Consider the following 25,701-nt stretch of genomic DNA (forward strand, 5'->3'; position numbering starts at 1 on the left):
TCAGGGTGTACGTGGGTGTCAGTGTGCCAGGGTGTACGTGGGTGTAAGTGTGTCAGGGTGTACATGGGTGTGTGTCAGGGTGTACGTGGGTGTCAGTGTGCCAGGGTGTACGTGGGTGTAAGTGTGTCAGGGTGTACATGGGTGTGTGTCAGGGTGTACGTGGGTGTCAGTGTGCCAGGGTGTACGTGGGTGTAAGTGTGTCAGGGTGTATATGGGTGTGTGTCAGGGTGTACGTGGGTGTGTGCCAGGGTGTACGTGGGTGTAAGTGTGTCAGGGTGTATATGGGTGTGTGTCAGGGTGTACGTGGGTGTGTGTCAGGGTGTACGTGGGTGTAAGTGTGTCAGGGTGTATATGGGTGTGTGTCAGGGTGTACGTGGGTGTCAGTGTGCCAGGGTGTACGTGGGTGTCAGTGTGTCAGGGTGTATATGGGTGTGTGTCAGGGTGTACGTGGGTGTCAGTGTGCCAGGGTGTACGTGGGTGTAAGTGTGTCAGGGTGTACGTGGGTGCAAAGTGCGAGGCTTTCCTGGGTGAATCTTTTGCAATAGTGTAGTAGTGATAATAATAATGATGAAATGTATACGCGCACAATATCTCATTGACATAAAGGACCGTGACTCCGAGAAGCAATTACAATATGAATACTATTAATTAGAATGATTTACCCTAATTATGATAAGAAATTGTAACCTTCTTTGGTTCTTTCGGTAAAGTCACGTAGAATGAGAATAAAATAATAAAATAAAATAACACAATAAAATTATCACGACGTTTCGGCCACAACACAAGCGGCCTTCATCAGGTGAAGGGACAGTCTCATTCTACGTGACTTTACCGAAAGAGCCAAAGAAGATTAATCCTTTCAGTCACGAAAGCTTTAAATCGAAAAGAAATTGTAATTCATTACTAATACAATTATTATTAAACGCAGCCCTTTGTCAATCCGCAACCGGATGCGGTGTTGTTCGACCCTAATTCACCACGCGATGCCGTGGACTCGTCACTGCTGTCAGCCGTGGTCTCGGAATCGAACTTAGGTGGCCGGGTTTACGGCGTAACGCACTCACCACCGTGCCGCGGTCACTGCTTGCGTTAACTTCACTTCTTGACTCCTCCACACATGCTCAGGACTCGTTTGACCGGAGTGTTGCATCTCACCCACGCTGCTGTGTTTTAACCGCCGCAAACACTGCACGTCACAACCATTTTCTATCTACTGCTCATTTCCCTCTCACTGCCCCCTACGCTGGAAAAAAAAAACAACAAATATTAATCCTTCCTGGCGTCGTCTCTTTTCCCAAGTTCGTCAAATTAGCTCACTTGCCGAATCGTATTTACTCTTATTTATTGCACTTTCAATCGTGCTGTTTGTTGCTGGGCACTTGGCGTCTTGCGCCTGTGCTCAGCGACCTCGATTTAAACACAGTGCACATATACTGTAATGCACTGTATATAGTTGCTGCATGGGTCTGATCATCTGAGCATGCTGTGTATGCACGTTGAACTTCTTTCGCACCGCACGTATCCGGCGGTGCCAATCGGAGGTGCGAATGATGAATGAGGGGCGCGATGAACGGATGCTGCGAGAAAGTGGCGAGCGAATGCAAGACGAGCGTCTCCTGCAATTGACGAGGAAGGGGGTTTGACCCATACATGCCGGGAATTTGTACAGTGAGGGAAAAAAGTATTTGATTCCCTGCTGATTTTGTACGTTTGCCCACTGACACAGAAATGATCAGTCTATAATTTTAATGGTCGGTTTATTTGAACAGCGAGAGACAGAATAACAACAAGAAAATCCAGAAAAACGCATGTCAAAAATGTTATAAATTGATTTGCATTTTAATGAGGGAAATAAGTATTTGACCCCTCTGCAAAACATGACTTAGTACTTGGTGGCAAAACCCTTCTGGCAATCACAGAGGTCAGACGTTTATTGTAGTTGGCCACCAGGTTTGCACACATCTCAGGAGGGATTTTGTCCCACTCCTCTTTGCAGATCTTCTCCAAGTCATTCATGTTTCGAGGCTGACGTTTGGCAACTCGAACCTTCAGCTCCCTCCACAGATTTTCTATGGGATTAAGGTCTGGAGACTGGCTAGGCCACTCCAGGACCTTAATGTGCTTCTTCTTGAGCCACTCCTTTGTTGCCTTGGCCGTGTGTTTTGGGTCATTGTCATGCTGGAATACCCATCCACGACCCATTTTCAATGCCCTGGCTGAGGGAAGGCGGTTCTCACCCAAGATTTGACGGTACATGGCCCCGTCCATCGTCCCTTTGATGCGGTGAAGTTGTCCTGTCCCCTTAGCAGAAAAACACCCCCAAAGCATAATGTTTCCACCTCCATGTTTGACGGTGGGTATGGTGTTCTTGGGGTCATAGGCAGCATTCCTCCTCCTCCAAACACGGCGAGTTGAGTTGATGCCAAAGAGCTCCATTTTGGTCTCATCTGACCACAACACTTTCACCCAGTTGTCCTCTGAATAATTCAGATGTTAAATGGCAAACTTCAGACGGGCATGTATATGTGCTTTCTTGAGCAGGGGGACCTTGCGGGCACTGCAGGATTTCAGTCCTTCACGGCGTAGTGTGTTACCAATTGTTTTCTTGGTGACTATGCTCCCAGCTGCCTTGAGATCATTGACAAGATCCTCCCGTGTAGTTCTGGGCTGATTCCTCACCGTTCTCATGATTATTGCAACTCCACGAGGTGAGATCTTGCATGGTGCCCTAGGCCGAGGGAGTTTGACAGTTCTTTTGTGTTTCTTCCATTTACGAATAATCGCACCAACTGTTGTCACCTTCTCACCAAGCTGCTTGGCAATGGTATTGTAGCCCATTCCAGCCTTGTGTAGGTCTACAATCTTGTCCCTGACATCCTTGGAGAGCTCTTTGGTCTTGGCCATGGTGGAAAGTTTGGAATATGATTGATTGATTGCTTCTGTGGACAGGTGTCTTTTATACAGGTAACAAGCTGAGATTAGGAGCACTCCCTTTCAGAGTGTGCTCCTAATCTCAGCTCGTTACCTGTATAAAAGACACTTGGGAGCCAGAAATCTTTCTGATTGAGAGGGGGTCAAATACTTGTATCCCTCATTAAAATGCAAATCAATTTATAAAAATTTTGACATGCGGTTTTCTGGATTTTCCTGTTGTTATTCTGTCTCTCACTGTTCAAATAAACCTACCATTAAAATTATAGACTGATCATTTCTTTGTCAGTGGGCAAACGTACAAAATCAGCAGGGGATCAAATACTTTTTTCCCTCAGTGTACGTGCGTTCGGGGTGGCGGGAATCGATTTGCACCCAGGTCCGATTGCATTGTGTTGAGAACTCTATCACAACAAACCGCGTAGTGTTGATATACACCTTAGGTCGGCAAGCTGAGGTTCAGCAGCCGCATACCACTCTCGAACGACCGGCTTCGTGATGTTCTTTTTTTAAGGGTCCGTCTCGTATTCGCATTGCATTGGCGGTTCTGGGAAATATCGAGGGGTCTTTTTTCACTTTTTTTTTTTACAGAATTCGAAAAAAATTGTCTCTTCTTGTTATTTGGGTTGCCGACCCCTGCCGCAGACTGACTGAGAAATATGTCCGTGTTTGGACTACAGTGTAAGCTGGGGGAACTCTCGTCGTTAATAATAATCATAATAATGGGGCTGTTGAACAAAAAAAAAACGCACTTCGGTGTCGAAACTCTGGCGCGTTACGCAATCAGCGAGGCAACAAATGAGTCACGTTTGAAATCGGCCACGTTCGGATGTTGCGAGACGTCGTTGCCCCAAGGTCATTCGGCAACAGCGAGTTCCAGGACGATGGGTCCCAGCTGTTGAGACGGCACGTGGGGTCCATTGTCTTGGGTGGCACGATTAGGTGGTGGTCGTACCCGTTGAAACCCAAGATGTTTTGATGGTGTTCTTAGTCCGCCAATGGCAACGCACATCTCCGACAAGTACGGCGGTGGTGTGAGAGGCCTTGCGGACAATTGTGGACGGTCAGGCAGTTCCTTGTGTAAACTAAACTAAAACTAAACAAAAAATCAATCACGACATTTCTATGGTACCACAAGCAATCGTCATCAGGTGAAAAGATGCAGCAGTTCTACTGCTGTATCTTTTCACCTGGTGACGTCGTGATTTATTATTTATTTTTTCTACCTACGTGACTTTACCGAAAGAACCAAAGAGTATAGCTTCCTGCAGTCACGAAAGCTTCAAATTAAGATTAAGACTAAACAATTTTTATTTTCCAAGGAAAGGCCCACTGACCTATATAGCTCTTTTTAAGAAGGGACCTGGCCACGAATGACAAGCTTATCATGTGGAAATGTATAGCGGTCAAATGCTCTAAACGCACGTTTCTAAATGTGGAGTGGGGTAATTGGAGCATCTGGAGAAAGATCCATGCGGTCACGGGGAGAGACATGCTAACTCCAAATATACAGGCATCAGGGTCGGGATCGAACCGACGACTTCATGTATCTCAGGCGAGGTAGTTAACATCTCGCCACCGTGGTGACGAGTTACGTTGCTCACAGCCTTCATGCCAACTCTGGTCATCATCGCAGCAGCGGCTTTTGGCTAACGATCTGACAAAGACGGTCACTGCATCGCGCGCTTTCAAATGCGCTTCTGCGGCCGTCTGGAACGTTCTCCTTGCGATGTTAGGAAGCCACTGGGAGCCATGCACTTTTAGATCTAGATTTAAACTAAGTTATTTAGAACGGATTGTTGTGTTTAGTTTGTTGTCCTTCCCCCGCACCTCCGATTAGCACGGTTGACTACGTACGGTGCGAAAGAAGTTCAACGTGCATACGTGGATACACGCAGAGGCAGGTTGTCGCGGATCAGTTAACGAATGCCGTTGCTTGACAATAGGATAAGAGCAAGGACACGTTGCAGGCCATGCCTGGCAAGCGAGCCTCCATCCTCTAGCGTGGGGCAAGTCTGTATAAATCACGCGTCCACGTTTCACTCTGTAAGCCATGCGATTAAGTTCCGGCGTTGCGCTACTTAATAACCGCCCAGTCCGCTGGAGAACGGGCGTAGGACGCAGTTGCACGGTCCCATCGTGTGGTTCGGGTGGCCGCAGCTACTTTAGTTCTCAGCGACCGGGTTTGCTGCTCTCAAGCGGTCCCAGGGGGAGCGCCGTCGTTTTCTCGATTAGATCAAAGCCGCCCAGAGCAGTGGGACGGGAGTGAACGGGTGGGTGTGTGTGTGACCGACGCCGAGCGAGAGAATTGGAAGGGAGCTGTCGGGCGTGCGACGAACGTTGGGGAAGGGCGTGCCTGGTATAAGCACCATGGCCACCAAAAGAGGCACCAACATACAGGGCCCATTTTTTGTTGTTGTTGTTGGTTCTTGCCCAACACAATATGGCAATTTTGTTCACAATTGCTATTATCTGCTTGGGTCCTGTGCGGTCATACGCTAATGTTTATTTTTTGTTCTATTTCAAATACCCCCCCCCACCACCATCCATCACAGTACTGTAGTCTAAAAATAACGTATCAGACCTACACCCCCATATTTGCTTTCATGAACCAGCGGTGCTGGTCAGATGAATTCCAGGAAGACCGTGTGATCGACGGTTTGTGTAGACTAATACATTGTGTTATTTGTACTTATGTGGAGAGGCAGGTATGAGAAGTGAGGGATTATTCGCTTTAAACTAGATTCGAAGCTTTCGTGACTGCGGGAATTATTATTTTGGTTCTTTCGGTAAAGTCACGTAGAAAGAAATTACATTAAATAATAATATAATACGACGTTTCGATTGCAACACAAGCAACCATCATCAGGTACAAATGAATGAGAAAACAAACCTAGTAAACTTGGAAATATAATGCAATACAACACAGAGAGTCGGCCAACACAACAGTCAACACCCCACCTGGTTGATTACGTTCCTAGAAAGATTGCTAAATTTGAGAGAGAGACAAAACATAGACACGCAGACAGACACACAAGCAGAGAGAGAGACTCACACAGAGGCAAACAGAGAGAGACACACACATAGGCACACAGAAAGACAACGTCTCTGTGTCGAGGCCTTAAATAAAGAGAGAGAGGGGGGGGTGGGTGAGGCAGAGGGGGGAGTTGTGTGGAATTCCTGCCCAAAGCAGACGGACGAGCTGGACACTGGACTTCTATACAAACCAGCACGGAGCGGTGTGTGGAATTCCTGCCCATAGCGGCCGGAGGAGAGAATGGACCCATTAACAAGCACGGTAAAAATAAAATTTAGTCAAATTAGCAAGTGTAATGCAATGCAACACAGAGAGTCGGTTAGCACACTTAACGCATCGCCTGGTTGATTACGTTCTTCCAAAGATTGCATTATATTTCCAAGTGTACTATGTTTGTTTTCTCATTCATTTGTACCTGATGATGGTTGCTTGTGTTGCAATAGAAACATCGTATTCTATTATTATTTAATTTAATTTCTTTCCACGCGACTTTACCGAAAGAACCAAATAATTATTCGCTTTGTTCGTAACATTTCCCACAGCGACGCTTAATGAGCAAGGCGTTTTCTTGCCAACAGGGGGCGCAATGCTCTTTATTTTTTATTTGGAAAATGTTTATCCGGTCCGTCACGTTCTGAAATAGGCCTCATATATGAATCTGCTCGTTTAGGGCACAACCTATTTATCGTATCGTCCGGATTATAAGACGCACTCGGCGCCCTGTATTTAACAGTCCACCCATGTATTTCCCCCGAGTGTTTCATATCCTTGCTCTAAATTTAAGAGAGAGCTTAACTCTAGCCCATTACACGTTCAACAATGCTGATTGTTGCTGGTCATGTTGGCGTTTTCGGACTCGCGCTTATAGCAACCGCCATTAAAACACACGCACGTTTCATGAAACAAGTTTTCCCTGTAGTGAGAATATGGTAATGCGCTTATTGTGTATCTTGCATTTATATTGATGTTGTTTTAACCTTTAGCCACGGTATGGTTTTACACCTCTGGATTACAGGGTGCACTTTTTACCGAGTGTTTTTAAAGCTAAAAAGTTGGGAGTGAGTCGTATAATCCGGTTGTTGCTGTGTGTAACACGGAGCGTATTTTATTCAGGAGCATACACATGAGGGACGTGCGGTCAGGGGAGCCAGGGGAGGCAAAACCTCACCTGTCATACTCCAATGAAGATAGCTTTTACGAAAAGTAAAAAAAAAAGAATAATAAAATAAAATAAATATGAATATTTTGCCACCGGTCTGTGTTATAAATGTAATTTCTGTACGATTCCAATCATTTTCATAGTCAAAATCGCCAAATTTGCGGAGCTCCGCTACAAATACAGGAAGAGACGTGAGGTGAGGCAGCGACGAGCTCAGCCTCCCCTCTGATTGCGCAACCCCTCAGTAACTGGATGGAGCGCGGGCAATAAGCGCGTGCCTGTTTCTATCTCAGTATGTCACCAATGTAATGTTTGTAGACACCCTTCATTTCATGTCCTCGCCTTCCATACTCCAGGTAACTTATTTCACGTATGTGTATAAATATATTTAGGCTCGCTGGTCTCGTCATGAAACTGCAATGAAAAAGTACCAGGAGAGGCAGCTATCACATCTGCCTCACTCAGTGAGGCCACGCTCTCTTCTGTGAGGCCACGCCCCCCTCAGTGTGTGAATCTGGCTCTGACACCAGCAGCATTTGTTTTAACGCAACAGATTCAGACAGTCGAAACTGTCCTAGTGTTATCTGCTTGAGCAAACGCTGCTGTGAAATGCTCCTCTAGACACTCGAGGTTATGCATCTGTCATCATCATCATCAGCTTTGGTCAATCCGTTGCTGGTGTAATACCTAATTAGCTGTTATTAAACCATTTCAATCGATCAATACTGTCTAACGATGTCATTCAAACTATGAAAATTAAGAAATAGCCATTCCTACTGCCTTATCATTCAAGAGGTCGGCGTTAATTAAGGGCTGTCTATAAACACGATAACGCACACATAAATTACAAATAACCCATGATAGCTAAATTTGATACAATTTACAATCCACGTTTCGTAGTATTGATTATTCAACATTCTCATAGATGGTCACACAATGCATCTGCAATTCACTTTTGTTTTCCTAACCACGTAATCAGCTTTAACAAAAGGCTACTTTCTTGAAAATGACATTCTGTGCATTTTTCTTAGTTTTTTCGGTAAAGTCACGTTGAAGGGAAACAACAAAATAATAAAATATATATAAAACAATTAAAAAATTCTCACGACGTTTCGACCATAACTCAAACGGTCGTCTTCAGGTGTGTTGGTTTGCATAAATTTATTTGTAAACGGTGCATTTATTTATTTATAAAAAACCGTTAGTGCCACGCGCAACGATTTGGCAGTTTATTTAGGACTAGTCCATCTATATTCTGAAAAGAGGAGGGGGGAGACGGGGGGGAGACGAAAATTTCGTCTCCCCCGTCCTATTTTCAGAATATAGATGGACTAGTCCTAAATAAACTGCCAAATCGTTGCGTGTGGCGCTAACGTTTTTTTAAATAAATAAATAAATGCACCGTTTAAAAATAAATGTATGCAAACCAACACACCTGAAGACGACCGTTTGAGTTATGGTCGAAACGTCGTGAGAATTGTTTTATTGTTTTATATATATTTTATTATTTTGTTGTTTCCCTTCAACGTGACTTTACCGAAAAAACTAAGAATATGAATTACTGCAGTCACGAAAGCTTTAAATCAAAATGCTGTGCATTATCACGTTTTTAAGGAACGCTGTCAATATTTGAGTCACCCCGAACGGAATGTAGTGGGCATGTCAAACAGTTGACATGCATCAGATGTATTAATACTTCCTCATCTTATAAGAATAAACATGTATAAAATGCTAGCTGGGTAAAATTCCACGGTGTCTTTTCTCGAGTCGCATTTAATGTCTCGACCCGTGTGCGTGTAGGATATTTTTACTCATGGGACACCAGGCACTTGGGGGAAATATTGAACTTTGAGGGGGCATCTGTAGCCAAGGGGCACATGAGGTACGAAACACACACAGGGCCAGCGCTAGGCGGGTGCCAGGGTGGGATCGTTGCCACCACAATGTCCCTTTGTCCAACCCAAGGTCATTCTCTTTGTGGGTTTATAGCACTGCTATGGTGGCCCCCACACAACAGCTGTACTGCCCCCCCCCCCCAATCCGAAATAACCTGGATACCAGCCTAAACATATACATTCTTCCCAGTCTCAAAAGTTGTTGGCGCAATGGACTCCTATCCCCATATGATCCATAACCCTGTGAAATATCGTCATCATTTGCTTCATTTGGCACTTAAATGCCTGACATCTAATCTCGTTTCAACCGTTCGAAGGAGACCCCCAGTGGTAGTTATTCCTGTACGGCACGAGGCAACTCAGCATGGGCTGTGCACACGCTCAGTGCCGTTGTGTAAACGTTGCGTGGAACAAAAAAATTATGTATTCATCAATGGTTAGAACAAATGTTTATTTGTATAGAAAGCTATATATATTTGTTTTATTATGATATGTCATTCCACAGCGAGAGCACTTGTTTCAGAGCTCACAGTCAAATTACAGCTTAAATACGTATACTGCAAAGCAAGCACCCTCTCAACAAAAGAGTAACCTTCCTGTATCGTCAGCATCGTAAAGTTACAAATCTCAAAATTCTGAAAATTCCACCTTGAGACATCTCCTCGTCCCGAGTCAATTTCTGGTCAATCGAAGGGCATTTGGTGATTATAAAAAGCAGTGAGAAGGCAGCGGTGCATATGCTGTTAATGGCCTAACCGCTCGTATGTAACTGCGTTTGTCGTGTACAGCTGCAAAGAAATAGCAGAGAAAACTAGAGCTAGATTTCCCCTTGTTACTCGCGTGGCATTTAAATTGTCCGCAGAATTTGGCAGACACTACGGATTACGTACTCGGCAGTTTTTTTGCACGCTTTAAAAAAAAAAGTCAAGAAAATAACATGGAATGCTTTTGGTTGTTTAGATAGATCTCAAAATTAAGGTTCGGCTTAGAGAAAGTTCATCAAAATTGCTTGAAAATGTAATACGGAATGTCTAATAATTCAGGCAGTAGCCGCTCGAGCATTACCTGAAAATTCGACACGTCTCCAACAATCGTTTGCCGAGTTTGTGACTCAACTCTAATTGATACATTTTTAGAGTGTACGTAATATTTGGCTACGATATTAGAAGCTCAAGCAACATATTGGTTATGAATTACTAAATGCAAAAGTTGCGACCAAAAGTCCTGTATCAGATTGGCAGTTAGAATACAAAAGGCAAAGCCGCATATGAGATGAAAGTTTAGATTTTTCAGGGCTGCCCGTGTCAAGTGAAACGTATTGGGTTACGTAATATCGACGCAGCTGGCCTGCTTTGGTGCGTGAATTTGGCAAGAGTCATTTGGCAAGCAGGAATCGGATTGCTGTGTCTCTTCGGAGCAATATTCTTTGTGATAGGGAAGGGAGAACCATGAGGGTGATGAGGTCGAAAATCAGCCTGGACTTTGTTTATTTAAACAAATGCTGCTGGATAATATTTGTCTGGAAGGCCAATAGAGTGATAGACTAAACCAATTTTTTTTAAATGTAGAAACACAAAACGGAATTCTGCTCATATATGCGTTACCCATAAATGCTCCGGCAACAACACAAAATTGTGATCGTAAAAAAACATGTTTCTTTTTTTGCGTTGAACAATGTAACTATTCATAATAAACGTTTTTGGGTTAGATCGCGTTATTTATAAATGTGTCGTAACCCTCCACCACCCGACACGGCCAATAAGTAAAAAAGTGTCACGTTGACAAAAGACAAATAGTTCACTACTTTAGCCCACCGGTGTGTTGAAGAGTGAATCCACAACATTTACCATTTTTGAGTACGACGTTTCGCTTGTAATTACATCCAGCATCATCGGGCCAATAACAGGGAATTGTATGATAATCATTTGAAATGCAAAGCTTATCAATTCACCCAAGTGAATTAATTGGAACCATTAAGGTTCTGTCTCATTATTCGTACCAATTTCTGCTCTGGCCCATGGGCTATATTCGTTGGGAAAGCCAATAAATAGGCCAACGGACTAAAAAAATAATATGTGGAGACGCATGATGGAGTTCTGCTCTTACTCGAAAACGCTTTTACCAACAAAGCACCACAACAACGCACCATGAGTTTGTATACTCGAGACGGTGACGTGCAGTTACGCCTCCACCAGGCGGCAACGGTGCACAACGAGGACAGATGAGATTGCCACGTGGTGTTGGTGGTGTGAGACTGGGACGGGTGGAATTGTACAGCAGAGTTCAGGCCACGCCAGTCTCTGAGTAGGTTGGTTGCCTGCTCGATTGATAATAGGTGGACATACGTGGCAGAAGGAGAGTGGAGTGTGGGCAGTGCATTATTTGCTGGCTATATAGAGCAGAAAAGGTCATCTTACCTGGGCTCAAGTAAGATGCACTGGTGCCAGTGTTTGAAGGTCAATGTGCAGTCCTACAATTGTTTGCTCATGTCACGGCTGGTGGAAAGATTTCCACGAGAGGGAGCTATGGAGATGTACTCAGGGAGCTGATATATATTTTAAGACTATTGCATTATTAAATGTATAAATTCAAGATAATCTCTCAATACGAATTATTTAAATGAGTTTGTAACTCCTGCATGGGCATTTGTGTGTTGCATCTAGCGAGGTATGGGCATTCTGCGCAGTCCAGTCACGAGGTGGCGTGGTGCGAGATGTTTGGCATCGGAATTATCTGGCTTTTGTACAGACCGACAAACTGCACTTTCAGTGGCCTTAATTAGCCAAACCCGAGTGGTCTGTGTGGCTTACATGAATTGGACCATAAAAATAAAACCCACAATGTTTCTATTTTCCTTCCACGTAAAGAACTCACTCCAAACCAACGTGTACATTTCCAGTTTTAGTTTCCAAAATTGCAGACAGGGTCGTTAGCTCATAAACAAGTAAAAAAAGCTGTAAGTTCGCTAAAGATCTATGCTTTGCACTCCGATAGTTTGGTGTATTGTTTGTTGTTGTAAATTTCTGACCGGCCCCTACTGGACATCTGTGAAGAAGAGCTTCATAGCTCATCGGATTTCTCCAAGATAAGTAAAGATTCTGATTCTATGGAAAACAGTATTTTAGGAGTTGGTCGAAGAGGAGAGGTTAAGGAATGAATAAATAACAGAACAGGGGTGGGGGGGGGTCACCGATTATGTTGCTAAAACGAAATAAATCACGTGGAAATGGGCAACACCTATACGTGAGAGCAGCTGACAAGAGATGAGAGACGAAATTTATTCCAGAGTGGAGGCCAAGCGATGGAAGGAGAAGTAGTGTGAGACAGCGTTGAGTGAGATAACAATCACAGAGTTCTGAGGCCACGACTGGAGAGGAGCAACTGGAGGAAGGAAGGAAGGAACGGATGAAGATGGGGGGAGGCCTTTGTCAAGCAGTAGGAAAGTTGTTCCAGGCTGATAACAACAACAACATCATCAACACTTAAAATAAACCACAGATATTCCCATGCTCTCAGCCAAACTGGGCCATCTAGTACGGTTACCCGATCCTCCCTGCCACTGCCCCTCAGTTGCGGTTGCTCAGCAGCACCGTCTGGTGGACGTCGCAGATGTCGAACCACTGGTCGGACACGCGCCGGCGCGCCAACAGCCCGTTGTACGGCAGCGCCGGGTTGGCCTGGCGGTCGCGGTCGTCCACCACCTTCCAGAAGTAGTCCCCCTTGAAGAAGAAGATGGCCATGTGCGAGTACGAGTAGTACACCGCGTCCAGGTTGCCCCCGGGGTGGTCGCCCGCGACCACGGCCGGGAAGACGTCCGTCACTCGCTTGGGGTAGCCGCTCACCTTCTGCTGGGTGTTCACGCTGAACGCCGTGACCTGGGGCACGCGAGGGGGCAAATGCGGCGCCAGCGTCTCGTCGGAGGGGATCGTCGCGGTGCCGTTCGCATCGCTGGAGTGCGGGTAGTAGGCCTCGGCAAGGTAAGGTAAATGGTATAAACAACGAGCCTACCTTTACCCTACCTTTTACCTTACCACAATACAATTACTCTACCCTTAACTTTTACCCTTTAGCAATGTAAGGTAAAAGGTCAAATGCAACGAGCCTACCTTTACCCCATACAAATTACCCGATTATAGGGTAATTACTGGGGTACTACACATGAAAAAGGTTTATAACAGGTAAATGCTAGGTAGAGCGCTTTATTCATCTATATATATAAACGGGAAATTTGTGAATGTGTCTGTTCGAAATGTTTAGCATACTTTCCGACATGCAACAAACTTGAAATTTGGCACGTGGGTAGCTTCTAGACTGTACACAATGCGAAACGTATAAAAATAGCCTTTTGCATTATGGGGGCGGGGGTGGGGAGGCAATAATGGATATATTTTGCACGGCAAGTGAGCGGTGACGTCACATCTGTGATGTCACCCGCATGCGGCAGCGTCACGCAGTGTGCCTGCTGACGTCACGCATCCCCCCCCACCCTCCGCGTAGGCCGTGTATTAATCCAAGACAAGAATTCAAGTCCCGTCCGAAGCCGGGTAGTAAAGCTCGTATCGAATACTCTCGATGATTCCAATTTTAAATGGAGGCCACGGACTGTACCACGGAGCTTTTAGCGAGCGGTAAACAAGGTATTTGCTGGGTAATACTTCGCGCTACCTTTACCCTACCCTTTACCTTACCCCTTGGCATGTCGACACCTTTACCTCTACCCTTTTACCCGGTAAAAAGGGTCAATTACCTTACCTTGCCGAGGCCTAGCGGGTAGAAAAATCGTTTCTAGATGGGGGTTGGGGAGAGGTATCGTACGATCGTTTCTATTTTACACCTCTGTATTAATTGTTGAACGCCGTGAGTTGCCGCAGGCGAAAAACGGCTGTGTCAAGCAGTGGTGTCTCTCAAAAGGGACAATGCAAGTTTAACTTCTTTCGTACAGTATGTGGTCAACCATACTCATCGTAGGTATGGATTCTTCCCATTCTTAAGTTCCCAGGCCTGAAGTTCCCCAGATCAACGGCTCCAGCTCACTCCATCCTATTCGATGCCCCTTTGTATTTCGCAACGCCACGGGCTCCGTACTCGGGTTCCTTGAGCCATGACTCGGGAAGGACAGTTGCGATGATTTCCTCTTGCCTTCGTCAACAGTTTTTATAAAGTGATACTGTGGGACCTTTTTGGCAGTATCAATATGTGAAAGATAAGAATACGGTTCACCCTTTCTGGAAATAAAACAGGTGTTAAGATATTTTATTGCCAGAAAATGGTCAAACGTATTCTTATTTTTCATACTTTGATACTGGCAAACAGGTCCCATAATATAGCTGCTCACCCCGAGCTATGCATGCTCTGATACGTGCGGCATTGTCTTTGTACTGTTCGCCTTTTGGCGTTCTCTGGTCTGACAGTTTCAAAGACAATGCCATAGATATTATCAGAGCATGTTTGTTTGCATGGTCACCACAAGTACTGTGTATGGTTAATGCAGCCTTGATTACTCGCAAAAGGTTTTTTTTTTTTAATTTGGTGTTTGAACATCTTAACACCTCTTTTATTACCAGAAAGGCGTGAAACCTCTTCTCACACTTCATAAAGTGACACCATGCCGCTGTAATATTTCTGCGATATGCGATTGTACGTATGCCCCCATCGTCACTCGTCCCTTGAGTCGCCACTCGCACGAAGAAGCGTCTGCCGTGATTTGCCTTGCTGTGCTGCCCCCCCCCCCCCTACAGGCCTTCTGGATCTCCGGTGGGCGTTTAAGCCTCTTAAGTGTAGCGAATCGCCACCGGCGGTGGCCGTTCGGTGAACTGCCAACAATTTGACGGCGTCAAACACGCGCCCCCTACGTGAACCACGACGACTGGCAAAATGTAATAATCGCCCGTTCAGTTGAATAGGCGAGGAGGGATTTCGCAAAGAAGAGGCCAGCCGTGGCACATCCGGCTGGCACCAAGCCCCACGTGTTGTGATAGGAATACATCCAAATGAACAGGGGCACTCACATTATTCGCCTTAAAGAAGTAGATGTTCTGATCTCTGCCGTCGAAGAAAGCCGTGTCGATAGGGTGCGGGACGTTTGGGAATTTCTCTGAAATTGGTCTCGGGTAAGGCAGACCCCGCGGATCTTCTGTGTACACACAGTCGTTCTGATTGTCGTACCTCCAGTACTGCGTTCCTGAACGGATGAAAACACACGTTGATTAGACTTCGTGAATTTGCGCTTTAAAGGCGAAATTTAATATGTCGATAACACGTGAGTTATTTCACGACGGGGTTTTTTTTTTCATAAACGCTCCATCTGGATTACTGCTCAGTGATTGGAGCACTGAGCTCCAATACCGAGCGAGCAGCTTCGCTCGATTCCCGGCCACGGCTAACATCAGTGGCGAGTGTTATCTGACCCGCTCCTGCCCTCGATCATTGTCAACCATAACAGGTGGTAAACCCGGAGTATTTGCTAAGCAAGCGTGACTGGTCATGAGATCCAAAAACGTCGAAACTGGCCCAAAGTTAACACACTCAAATATGCTGCCGGTTAATATGAGCCTAGACTGCAAACGTGTCGATGGGGTGTTCTCGTTGTTTTCACTTGGACACACAGTAGACGGCTTTAGATATACATTTCTTATGAATGTAACAATAGGAACATTTATGGGCAAAGGGTGGAAGGAAGGGGAGGGGAGGAGGGGAGAGGAGTGAACATTCTATTTTGTCTGCGTTGCCAACCATCAGATGAGTGTGGACTTCTGTTACGCATCTAGCATTCAGACCACGTGTGTGGCTGAGCGCCTCGATAAACAGCACAGGCGTTGGGTCAAATCCCACCGATTCCGTCGCTCTCCACTCCCATCAGCTCTTCCTGTCCAAAAGTTCCCAATCACATCCCTTCATAACCTCAGCAGCCAATGCCATGGCTTTCAGTTTTCTGCCGACATAAGCGCAGGCTATTTAGAGGGAAAGTGAAGTTAGGGGAGCGGTGGCCAAAGTGGTTAGCGCATTGTGCCATGAATTTTGGCAACCTGAGTTCGATTCCTTTTCAGCCATGGCTAACAGCATGCAGGTTCCTGTACTGCACTGGGATATTTGTTGAATTCCATTTATGATTGGTTCCATTTATTAGTGATGGAAAACTCATTTTTAGATTGAAAACCCATTTAATTAAATTGAAAACTCATTTACTTAGATCTGATGTTTGCGTTTAGTTTGTTGTCATTCCCCCACACCTCCGATTAGCATGGTTGGCTACGTATGGTGCGAAAGAAGCTCAACATACATTTACGTGGGAGGAAACCAGAGTACGGATCTGGATAATACAAATAAGTTAACAAATGAGCATGCACCCATACAACCTCTTCAAAGACGTCTGGCCAGTGTGGTACAGTAGGCCGACTACTTTCTCTCTCGAGAGAGAGAGAGGGGGACTTTCTCGTGCTCCCCCTTGAGGATGATTGTCCGGCAGCAGTGGTGTGAGCAAGTAATTTACAGGGCCGCACTTTTAACTTTTACCCAGAAAAAAATAATCAAGGACAGGTCAATCGCCTCTTTCACTCCACCCTCAACAGGTTCAGGATTGGTCACGCCCCATGCCTCACCAACCTCCACCAATGAGCCACAAGAGCAAGCCCCCTATGTCCCTGCGTGGTGGAGCAAATCATGCCAACCGCATCCTAGAAGTCTGCCCAAATTCACAAACTCAGCAGACGACGACTCACCCTCGACACGGTAGGACCGGAAGCAACCGCTTGGCTTAGGGGGCCCCACTTTGCATTCGCTAAATAAAACTCCACTGCCACCTACGGGGTGACCTTGTGACCCGGTGTAAACAGGCCCGGTGGGGCTTTCGCACCTTTAAAGAAATACGCCTCGTCCTTGCTAAGGCCGGACACGTGCACGTACGCGTCAACGCTATCTGGGATGGACTTCCAGCCGCGAGCAATGGGCGCTGGGTCTCCCGAACGCGTCTTGTTCTTGGCGTTCTCGTACATCCAGTACCACTGGCGTCTGAAGAAATAGGTGTTGAAACGACGACGAATTAATTGCCCGTCCCTGTTTCTCTCTTCGCGTATCCAGTCAAACACGGCGTTGAATGAACCTTCGCAAACACCTAGAGCAGACGAACAGAACAAAAAGAAAGAAAGAGAGCAAGAAAGGACAAATCACGCACACGCATGTGACTTTGTAACGCGTTTACAACGTGACCCCGCCGCCCGTCATAACGTGCATAACCACGTGATGTGACGTCACGCGGCGCAGGACGTGTGACGTCACATTGGTCTCCAAGCCACAGATCTTTTAGCGCTGTTTTTTTTTAATGCCACGTTTTGAGCAGTACTTTGATACATTTGGCCGGTTTTCTAATAGCGACGCAACTGTCACGTGTTTTTTTAAATATATATTGTGTTATCTTTACAAGAGTTAACGTGACCCCGTGCTTCGAGACGTCTCGACAAACGGACGGACGGACGGAGCAAATGCATTTACTGCTTCCATTCTTCGTTGGAACACTTTAAAAAGAGCGGAACCATTTCACGAGTGTTGAAACATGTCCAGATAGTGCAGTTAATGTACCACAACCGCCCGTGACCAAAATCACGCGGAATGCATCGCATCTCGTGAGAACTGGCAAGCTAAGCAGCGTTCAGCCTGGATTGTGCTTGAGTTGGTCGACGACCAATGACAACACTGGTATCGCTCGGCAAAGCGGTTCTACTGTGGTCTTGCATGCACCGTGTGCAAGAGACGTGGCACTTATCAGCTCAGCCTGTTGCGGAGCTACGTTGTTAGTCGAAGGCAGTGCAGCGACATCCATCGTTGTACTGTACCATCCTCCACCGTCTATGCCTCCCGTCTTCACAAACCCGCACTGAGCAGTGGGGCGAAGTATGGTCAAACAATCGCCATTACCGATACGGCCCTCATCCAGCAGTGGACTGGCAGTAACAGACTGAGTGTACACGATGCTGCAAATGATGAATTGTGATAACAGCATTTCACTACGACGTTGTTGTACCAGAATGCACCATTCACTGACGTTCGCTATCCACAATCACACTCAATTAAAGTGTTCGGACGATCGTGAACGTCGGTGGCCTACTTTGTCCGATTACTGCCCTTTCATGTTCCCATTCCACTGGACTGATGCAATCTCTCTCGCAATGCGGCAATTCTTGACGATGTTAACAGATAACGACCTGTGCACGCGCGCGCGCGAGCGCACACCCTCTGCTGTGATCTTCGTCAGTGTGACGACGCTAATGGGTTAATATAATAATTGTTGCGTGATGTTGGCAAAAAGGGGCCATCAGTGAAGGGATGCACACGCATCGACCGACGCGTACAATGCTCACCATAGAGACGCTGGATGGCTTTCCTGTCGTTCCAATCCAGTTCGAATCCGGAATCCTTCGGGATATAATTTGGCTGCATGACAGATCCGCTCCGGTAAATGTGCGGTAAGCCGAGCACGTGTCCAATTTCATGAACGGCGACCTTTGTGAGACACGCGCGCACGCAAATTGTTATTAATCTCCCCCCCCCCCCCCCACTGCTCCAACCCATCCCACCTGTCCCGACCCCCCAAAATAGCTCACGAGTTAAAATTAGCATTAGATTATTCCTGCTTGGGGTTTGCGGGGGTTGTGCTCTGTGGCTATCTTCCTGTGCGCCTTGTTACCGTGCATTGCGAGCTTGCTCGGGAACTTGAACAGTCACTTGCAATTAATAATTTCCAATTCTCTTAGGATATTGTTTTTTTTTTCATCAACTTGCTCCATTGCCCTTCACACAATTGACAAAGGACCCGTTCCCCTTATCACCACCCACTCGTGCACTCGCCATCGCCCTCTCTATCTTATATTCACACTCACGACAAAACTTGCTATTCCGTAAAAATTATCCTGTGTCTGCGTCTTTCTCCAGTTGTCTTGGAGTGTGCTGTATGCTATGTGTATGCTCAATAAAATATTGCTTTTGGAATAAAGTAATATCCAATTCAGTTACATAAACAGCTCCCCCCCCCCCCCCACATAATACAACGCCAAGTGCTGAGCAGGATCTTCAGAAACTGAAAAGTGCATTCCAATTCAGGATATTAAATTCAGTTCCTTGGAATAGAGTTCCCTGCACTTGGTGACGATACGCGAAATGTCGGACAACGCGCGGTACCACCTGAACGACGCATCGCAGAGTAACGTTACATTATTTCGCTGAGCGCTTTCAGACAAAAAGATCCCCCGTATAGCCTGAACAGACTGTTGGGGAAAGTGCTGTTAGCGAGCACCTATTAAGGCCGGGACGGTACACGAGGGGGTGGGTGCCCAGTAGCACGCCCGGCCGCCTTTGCCTCCCCAGTATCGATGTTTACACACCTCACTAGGCACTCTTTTGAGGCTGAGTCGACCTAGGGGAGGCCCAGAACCGGTTCAGAAAATCGCCACTGGTGTTGGCCGTGAGCAGGAATCGAACTCGGGTCTCCGGCTTCCTAACGCAGCGTAGCGCTAACCGCTACACTACCGCGCCCCACGGTTTAAGACAAAAATGATCAACACACAATAAAAAATACCCCATTGCGCTTTTCTGATCGGCGTTCACCTTCAGCAGGCTGATGCCTTCTTCGCTCCGTGGCTTGGTGAAATGCTCGTCGTCGTCAAAGTGGACGTCTCCGAGGTGCCACGCGTGGGCGAACTCCTGCCCGCTGCCGTCAAACACCTGGGAGCAGCCCAGGTGACGCCCTGGAGTGTGGGTGCCCGAGGCACGTGCACACGGAATCATGATCACGGTTTACGCAATTTGGCGCCTCGGACAAAATCCGCCCGACGTGGTCTCAGAAGAAGCTGAGCGGGGTTTGTCGAGCCGGGGATAGTGACTGCTTGGATTGGGCGACTGTACTTTATGATAGGGTGCGGGGATGGAGTGAGGCGGAGAGGAAGCAATCGGTTGTACCCAAACTTCCATGCTGCCCGCCTTCATCAACCCGCACTGATTGGCGTGGTGAAGTTACGGTCCAATGACTCCGCACATGGGACCCGCACGGCATGTGGAGGCCCAGCGGTGGGTGTGTAAAGCGCGTTTAATGCCAACGTGGCCTTCAAAATGAATAAAAATATATAATAAGTGACGTTTCGGGCAACGATCCCCTTTTTCAGAACATACATTTGTGCGATTATGGAGGTCTGATTGACAAACGCGAGCTTTTCTGTTATTTTTCCTTGTGCTCCACTGCCAACCCAATATCACCAAATCATCTGTGCAAGTGGGGGGCTGTTTGACCATACTTCACCACATTCGTTAGCGTGGATGTGTGAAGGAAGCGGTGGGGCTGGGCAGGGAGGGTTCCTAGGAAGCGTTTAAAGTTCACTCGCCACTTGAGTTAGCCGTGCTCGTGTTCACGGCGCAGGGTGCGCTAACCACTGCGCCACCGCTCCAGTCACGAAGGTAAGACACAACAGCAGTCTCTCTTCACATTAAACTGCCGCGCGCTCAATCGGATTCGTGGCCTTGCTGTGTACCTCCGCGGGCAAACCGTGTAACCGGTTGTTTTGACCTCAAGGAACTCATCAGCAGTCGAGCTGGTTGAGCAAACATTGCTGGGGTTGCCAGATGTTATTGTCAAGAGCACTCCCCTGCATGACGGGGCCATGTTGAGAGCAACACGCAATGTAGTGTAAATAAATAAATAAATGCTACCTCACGAGTCTACTTTGAAGCATTTATGGTGATTAAATAACCACATAATGAAAGCTTCATTCCGTTTCTCCACGTCAAAGTTAAATATCTGAAGTCGCTTTATACCAGCGAATAGTAACCTCAAATGGAGCCTTAAGAACGTGAATGGGCACCCCACACGTGGCTCCGTGTGTTGTTGACCTACGACTGTACCGTAATAAGACGCATCTCAAACTTGACTTGTTACACACACACACATGCGCGCACCTTCCGGATTATAAGACGCACCCTCTCGACTTTTTCTCGAGAGCACAGGGTGAAAAGTGCGTCTTATAAATCCGCTGGATGCGGTCAATAGCTCTGCCACCCTTGAGGAATGATAATTGTGGAACGGACATTTGCCCAATTCTCTCCCAGCAACACGTGGGACGTTGGGCCAGCGGTTATAACCACAATGCCAACGTTGGTCTAACGTTGGCATGTTCACTGGGCTGACGTTAAGGAAAACGTTTATTTAATTAAAGATGCCACCCAAATAACGTAATGCTCATCATCATTACCCACATCTTATTTATATTTTATATGCTTTTTTTATACGGTAGCGAAGCCCCAAACGCTTGTTATACAGCCGTGTGCATGCAGCCAATAGATCGCAGAATGCATTGAGCCACATCGTTACATCTAAGGCCATGTAAGCTATGCTACAATGTAATCAATATCAGGCATGGTCAATCCACTTCTGGATGAGGTCCTGTCATATATATTAAAAAAATATGAGAATGTGCTGGCAGAAATGCGCACGCACGCAAACACTCAACGCCTCATCATCGACGCCGCCCTATAAATAATATGGTAGCTCGGCTCGCTTCTAAGCAATGAAATTGCTTCATATCATGTAATAAGAACGGTGGGGTTTTTTTTATATATATATTTGAGCTTCTTTTGTTACAACTTTTGCGATTCTATTACAATGGGTTATGAATATGTGCGAAACCATTATACAGCACGTTAAAAGGGTGCATTAAACGGCAAAAAAATTAAACGACAGCATGCTTGGCATGTCAAGACGACATCGTCATCCTTGTGCAGATTCTGCAGATGCCACCTCATGATCTATTTTTTTTATCATTGTAGCCATCATCTCAAAAGCACCAAGGTTGTATTTATGCAGTAGGATAACGAAGCAACTGGATTTATCAATTTCACCCTTCGTCGGACTCATCAGTAAAAAATATCGCCATCCTTGACCACTACTGCCGAAATGCGCTGGAAGGGACTTGCGTAACTACGGCTCAATGTGGGGGGGACAGGAGCGACTCACTCAGTTATCGACTCAGTCGCTCAGCCGCGTATCCGCCGCTCACCTCTGCCAAAGCCTAACTTGACGTCGAGCTCGGCCGTGGGGGTGGTGAGGTCCTCGATGAATTCCAGCGGGGTTACCTCGCTCCACATGCGGAAGGCCAGGCGCAAGATGGCCCTCTGATCATCCACGCTCAGCTGCTGGCTGTACCCCTCCCCGATGAGCCTCCACTTGAGCTGCCGCTTGGAGAACACCTGCACCGCTCGCCCCGTGCCCCCCTCGTCCCTGGCCCTCTTGGAGCGGGCCCTGTCCACTAACCTCTGCAAGGACCTCCTCTTCCTGCCCTCGACCTCCTCTCCGGCGCTCGGAGAGGATGCCGAGGGCTTCTCCGCCGCCACCGAGTCGTTCCGTGCCGTCCCGTTGGCGGCGTCGTTGGCGGCGGCGGCGGCGGCGGAGTCGAGATCCTCTTGCTGGTCAGGAACGCCGCAGCGTGGCCTGTTCATGGCCTCCTTGGTGGCCTCGTCCAGGACGCCCGTGACGGGGAGGCCGTTTGCCTCCTGGAAGTGCCCGAGGGCGAGGACGAAAGCGGGGCTCTGCGTGGGTTCGCCGCGGGGTGCCGCGTCGCCGCCCTCGGAGCGGAGTGGGGAGTCCGCCTCTTCTATCAGCTCCACGGTGTCTCTCGGCGCCGGGTCGTCGTTCATGGGCGCTGGCACGTCGTGGTAAGGGACTTCTTCCCAGTTCACCTCCTCTATCCATCCGTACTTGGACAAGTAGTGCTGCCAAACGACACCGGCATTAAACACGATCATTCTTTACCACCTGCACACCCTTCCGTCCCCTTGTTGCTGCAGGGATTTGTGTAGTGTCATCCTTCCCACCCCATTCTCTACAAATCCCCAACAGCCCCCCCCCCACCAACCGCCCCCCCCTCCCAAAGAAACCATTCCCAGTTAGAGATATACCTCTGCAGAATCCGCTGATTTCACCGGCTCGGCGATGTGGTTAGTGCTGATGTCTGAGTGATCCCTGCGATGGTAGATCATCTCGGCTCCCGTCAGGGTGGCCACAAGGAGAGGAAACACCAGGTAAGTAACAGCCGCTGTCCGCCGATCCATCTTCCACTCGACTGCCCCACCAATGTTCCCGCGATGATGGGTTAGTCCTGAGGATTGGTGTACGCGATATCTTATAGCGTTGACAGCAACTTGGTTATCATTTTCGAGCACACTTGCAAAAATATTATGAGGGAAATCACTTATACTCAAGTATGTTCAGAGGCTATTGATAATTCAAACTGCCTGAACGTTCAAGGAAGCTACTGCTAATACAATGCAGATTGCTTGGCAATTCAGGCAGTAGCCAATTCCAACTGTCTGAAAATGCATTTTGCATACATTTTTCAGTCGTCCCTGACGCACAAGATACTTTATATGTGTGTATAGAGTGCATTTGCAAGCTATACATAATTTAAACAAAAACATAAGTTTCTTGGTATGGTCTCAATAAGAGTTTATATTTTTTTTTAAAAGGCTCACTTTTAAGTGTTGCGTATGCACTTTTCTAGGTCAGATTTAGTTCTGCTGAATATTAACGACGACAAAGCAACAGAAACACTGCTCGGGTTGCTCTTGACGTCGGCAAGTTCACAGTTTCCGCAACTCCGGTGTCAATTTGAGATCTTTCGTGGAACACTTCACCTCTACACGCTACGGAAAGTCGTTACTTGCAGTTTTGAGAGGCTTCTGTTCTTCCTCCGCTGTCCCGTTCTTCTCTTTTGCAGTGACTTGGCAGAACTGTTAACAATGTACAAGTGCGGTGGTTACGCAGTGGAATTTTCTCTCTGTTTTTTTGTGCGATTACCTGGGAACATTTACGTCGGTGTTCGTGCTGCATTGTTTCAAATTTCTTTTTTGTTAAATGAAGATAATAGTTGCTTGCAAATTAAGCCAACTTAAGCAAACAGTCGTTGCTTATAATTCCACTTCTGAAAACAAATTGGCCAACTGACACTTTAAAAACAAATTTTTGTTATTAATCCGTACGTAATAAATAATAACCGCCTCCAAGTATAATTCTGTAATATACTTACCCCGCAAAATTGTTTGCCTGCGGCGTCTCTTTAGTTGTCCGATCAGGTTACAGTGCATAAGCACTGCCCCCGTTACTCCGTGTTTTCTGTGGAGGATGCGTCCCTTGGCATCATTTATTAGTTAAGTGGGCGGTCCGCACCTTCACTCCGCGATGGGGCCTCTAGCCATCTGACCAATCGGCGACTGCTCCGCATTGGGGCCATGTGCCCCAGCATCATCTTCTCGGTGAACCCACGTTTACCCCCCCAAAAAAAAAGTTCCAGGTCGGTTCTGTTTGTGCCTGCGTTTCTGTGCGGATGCTTGTGGGTATGTAATGTTCTTTCCACCAATAAGTGTCAGTGCTGTGTGTTTTGTGAATGTGTGTGTGTATAGCGGTGGTGCAGCAGTTAGTACACTGCGCTACGAACCCGGGGACTCGAGTTCGATCCCCGCTTACGGCCAACACCAGTGACAAATGTTTGAACCTGTCTCGGGCCTCCCCTAAGTCAACTCAGCCTCAAATGACTACCTGGTGGGATGTGTACACATCGCTACTGGGGAGACAAAGGCAGCCGGGCGTGGTGCTGGCCACCCACCACCTCATGTGCCGTACTGGCCTTGATAGGTGCCTGCGAACAGCACTTGCCCTAACAGTCTGTTAAGGCTATATTGGGGGGGATCTTTGTCTTTGTTATAGTGATGGCAAAGCGATTTAGTGCCACCGAGTTAGAAACCCGGTGGGTTGGGTTTGATTCTTGGCCACAGCCAATCATCAATAGCAAAGATCTAAATTGCTCCCTAGCCTCCCCAAGGTCGACTCAGCCTTAAATGAGTACCTGGTGCCCGATATGAACATCAGCACGGGGGAGAAGAATCCAGCTCCACCGCCCCAGCAACTTATGTGAGCTCGAATGAAAAATCTGTGGATGGGCGCGGGTTTACAGTCCATTTGGCGTCAATGCTGAGTGGTACTTCAAAACCCAACTTTATTTTATGTTAACAGGTAAGGCCCACAGAGCTATGTAGCTTTTTTTCATGAGCGACCTGGCCACAAATGTTTGCTCAACGAAGTGGCTTATCACGTGCACATTTATATCAGCCAAATACTCTGAACGCACGTTTCTAAATGTGGAGGGAAAAAAACTGGAGAACCTGCGAGAAAAATCCACGTGACCACGGGGAGAACATGCAAACTCCAAATACACAGGCGTCAGGGTCTAGATCGAACCCACAAGCTCCTGTATACAAGAGTTAACATCTCGCCACCATGGCACCCCCTTGAATCCCCGTACCCCCATGGCGAACCCGCACTGACCAGCACGGTGAAGTAAAGTCGAACAACGCCCATGATGCACATTGCACAAGGAGGCCTTCCTCCAACAGTTGATTGACGAAGGGCAGAAAAATATAGATAACGCCACGTAATGCCATTAATTACCCAAGAAAGCCGCTGTGAGTCTCAGCTCTTTCAATAGAGTCCTGTTTTGGAATGTTTGGCCAATTCCAGTAAGGAGAGTGTGTGTGTATGTGTGTGGGAGGAAACCTACATACCCTGAGAAAACTTGCGCACTCAAAAGCCTGAATATATTGGCCCACAATCCGTACGACCATCTCCTGACCACCTCGCAGTGCACTGCTTT

The 25,701-nt window shown here is 47.0% G+C and overlaps 1 protein-coding gene across 3 annotated transcripts; it reads right to left on the reverse strand.

Moving 5' to 3' along the window:
- Positions 1-9,456: 9,456 nt before the first annotated feature.
- Positions 9,457-24,227, reverse strand: LOC116941310 (matrix metalloproteinase-21-like). Of its 3 annotated transcripts, none has more exons than XM_076066328.1 (9): positions 24,082-24,227; positions 23,720-23,785; positions 22,955-23,154; positions 22,057-22,768; positions 19,619-19,758; positions 18,376-18,517; positions 16,875-17,132; positions 15,031-15,203; positions 9,457-12,897 (listed from the first exon to the last, which is right to left on the reverse strand). In XM_076066328.1, exons 3-9 carry the CDS (start codon positions 23,105-23,107, stop codon positions 12,589-12,591), a joined length of 1,887 nt encoding a protein of 628 aa, XP_075922443.1. In that variant the 5' UTR covers positions 23,108-23,154; positions 23,720-23,785; positions 24,082-24,227; the 3' UTR covers positions 9,457-12,588. The 3 variants fall into 3 exon arrangements, with proteins under 3 accessions (XP_075922443.1, XP_032808119.1, XP_032808118.1); XM_032952228.2 differs by having other exon boundaries at positions 23,716-23,785; XM_032952227.2 differs by having other exon boundaries at positions 23,690-23,785.
- Between the last annotated feature and the right edge of the window lie 1,474 nt (positions 24,228-25,701).

The sequence above is a fragment of the Petromyzon marinus genome, chromosome 11 (assembly GCF_048934315.1).
Source record: "Petromyzon marinus isolate PM22_M1 ecotype Great Lakes invasive population chromosome 11, UKy_Petmar_22M1.pri1.0, whole genome shotgun sequence".
Taxonomy (NCBI): Eukaryota; Metazoa; Chordata; class Hyperoartia; order Petromyzontiformes; family Petromyzontidae; genus Petromyzon; species Petromyzon marinus.

What these genes read in the sequence shown, in the direction of transcription:
- LOC116941310 (XM_076066328.1), bottom strand. Translation starts at nt 23,107, where the DNA reads ATGGATCGGCGGACAGCGGCTGTTACTTACCTGGTGTTTCCTCTCCTT. An exon ending in CAAGTTAGGCTTTGGCAGAG is followed by an intron (nt 19,759 to 22,056) that starts GTGAGCGGCGGA and finishes CCCACACTCCAG; the next exon opens with GGCGTCACCTGGGCTGCTCC. An exon ending in AAGGCATCAGCCTGCTGAAG is followed by an intron (nt 18,518 to 19,618) that starts GTGAACGCCGAT and finishes TGTCTCACAAAG; the next exon opens with GTCGCCGTTCATGAAATTGG.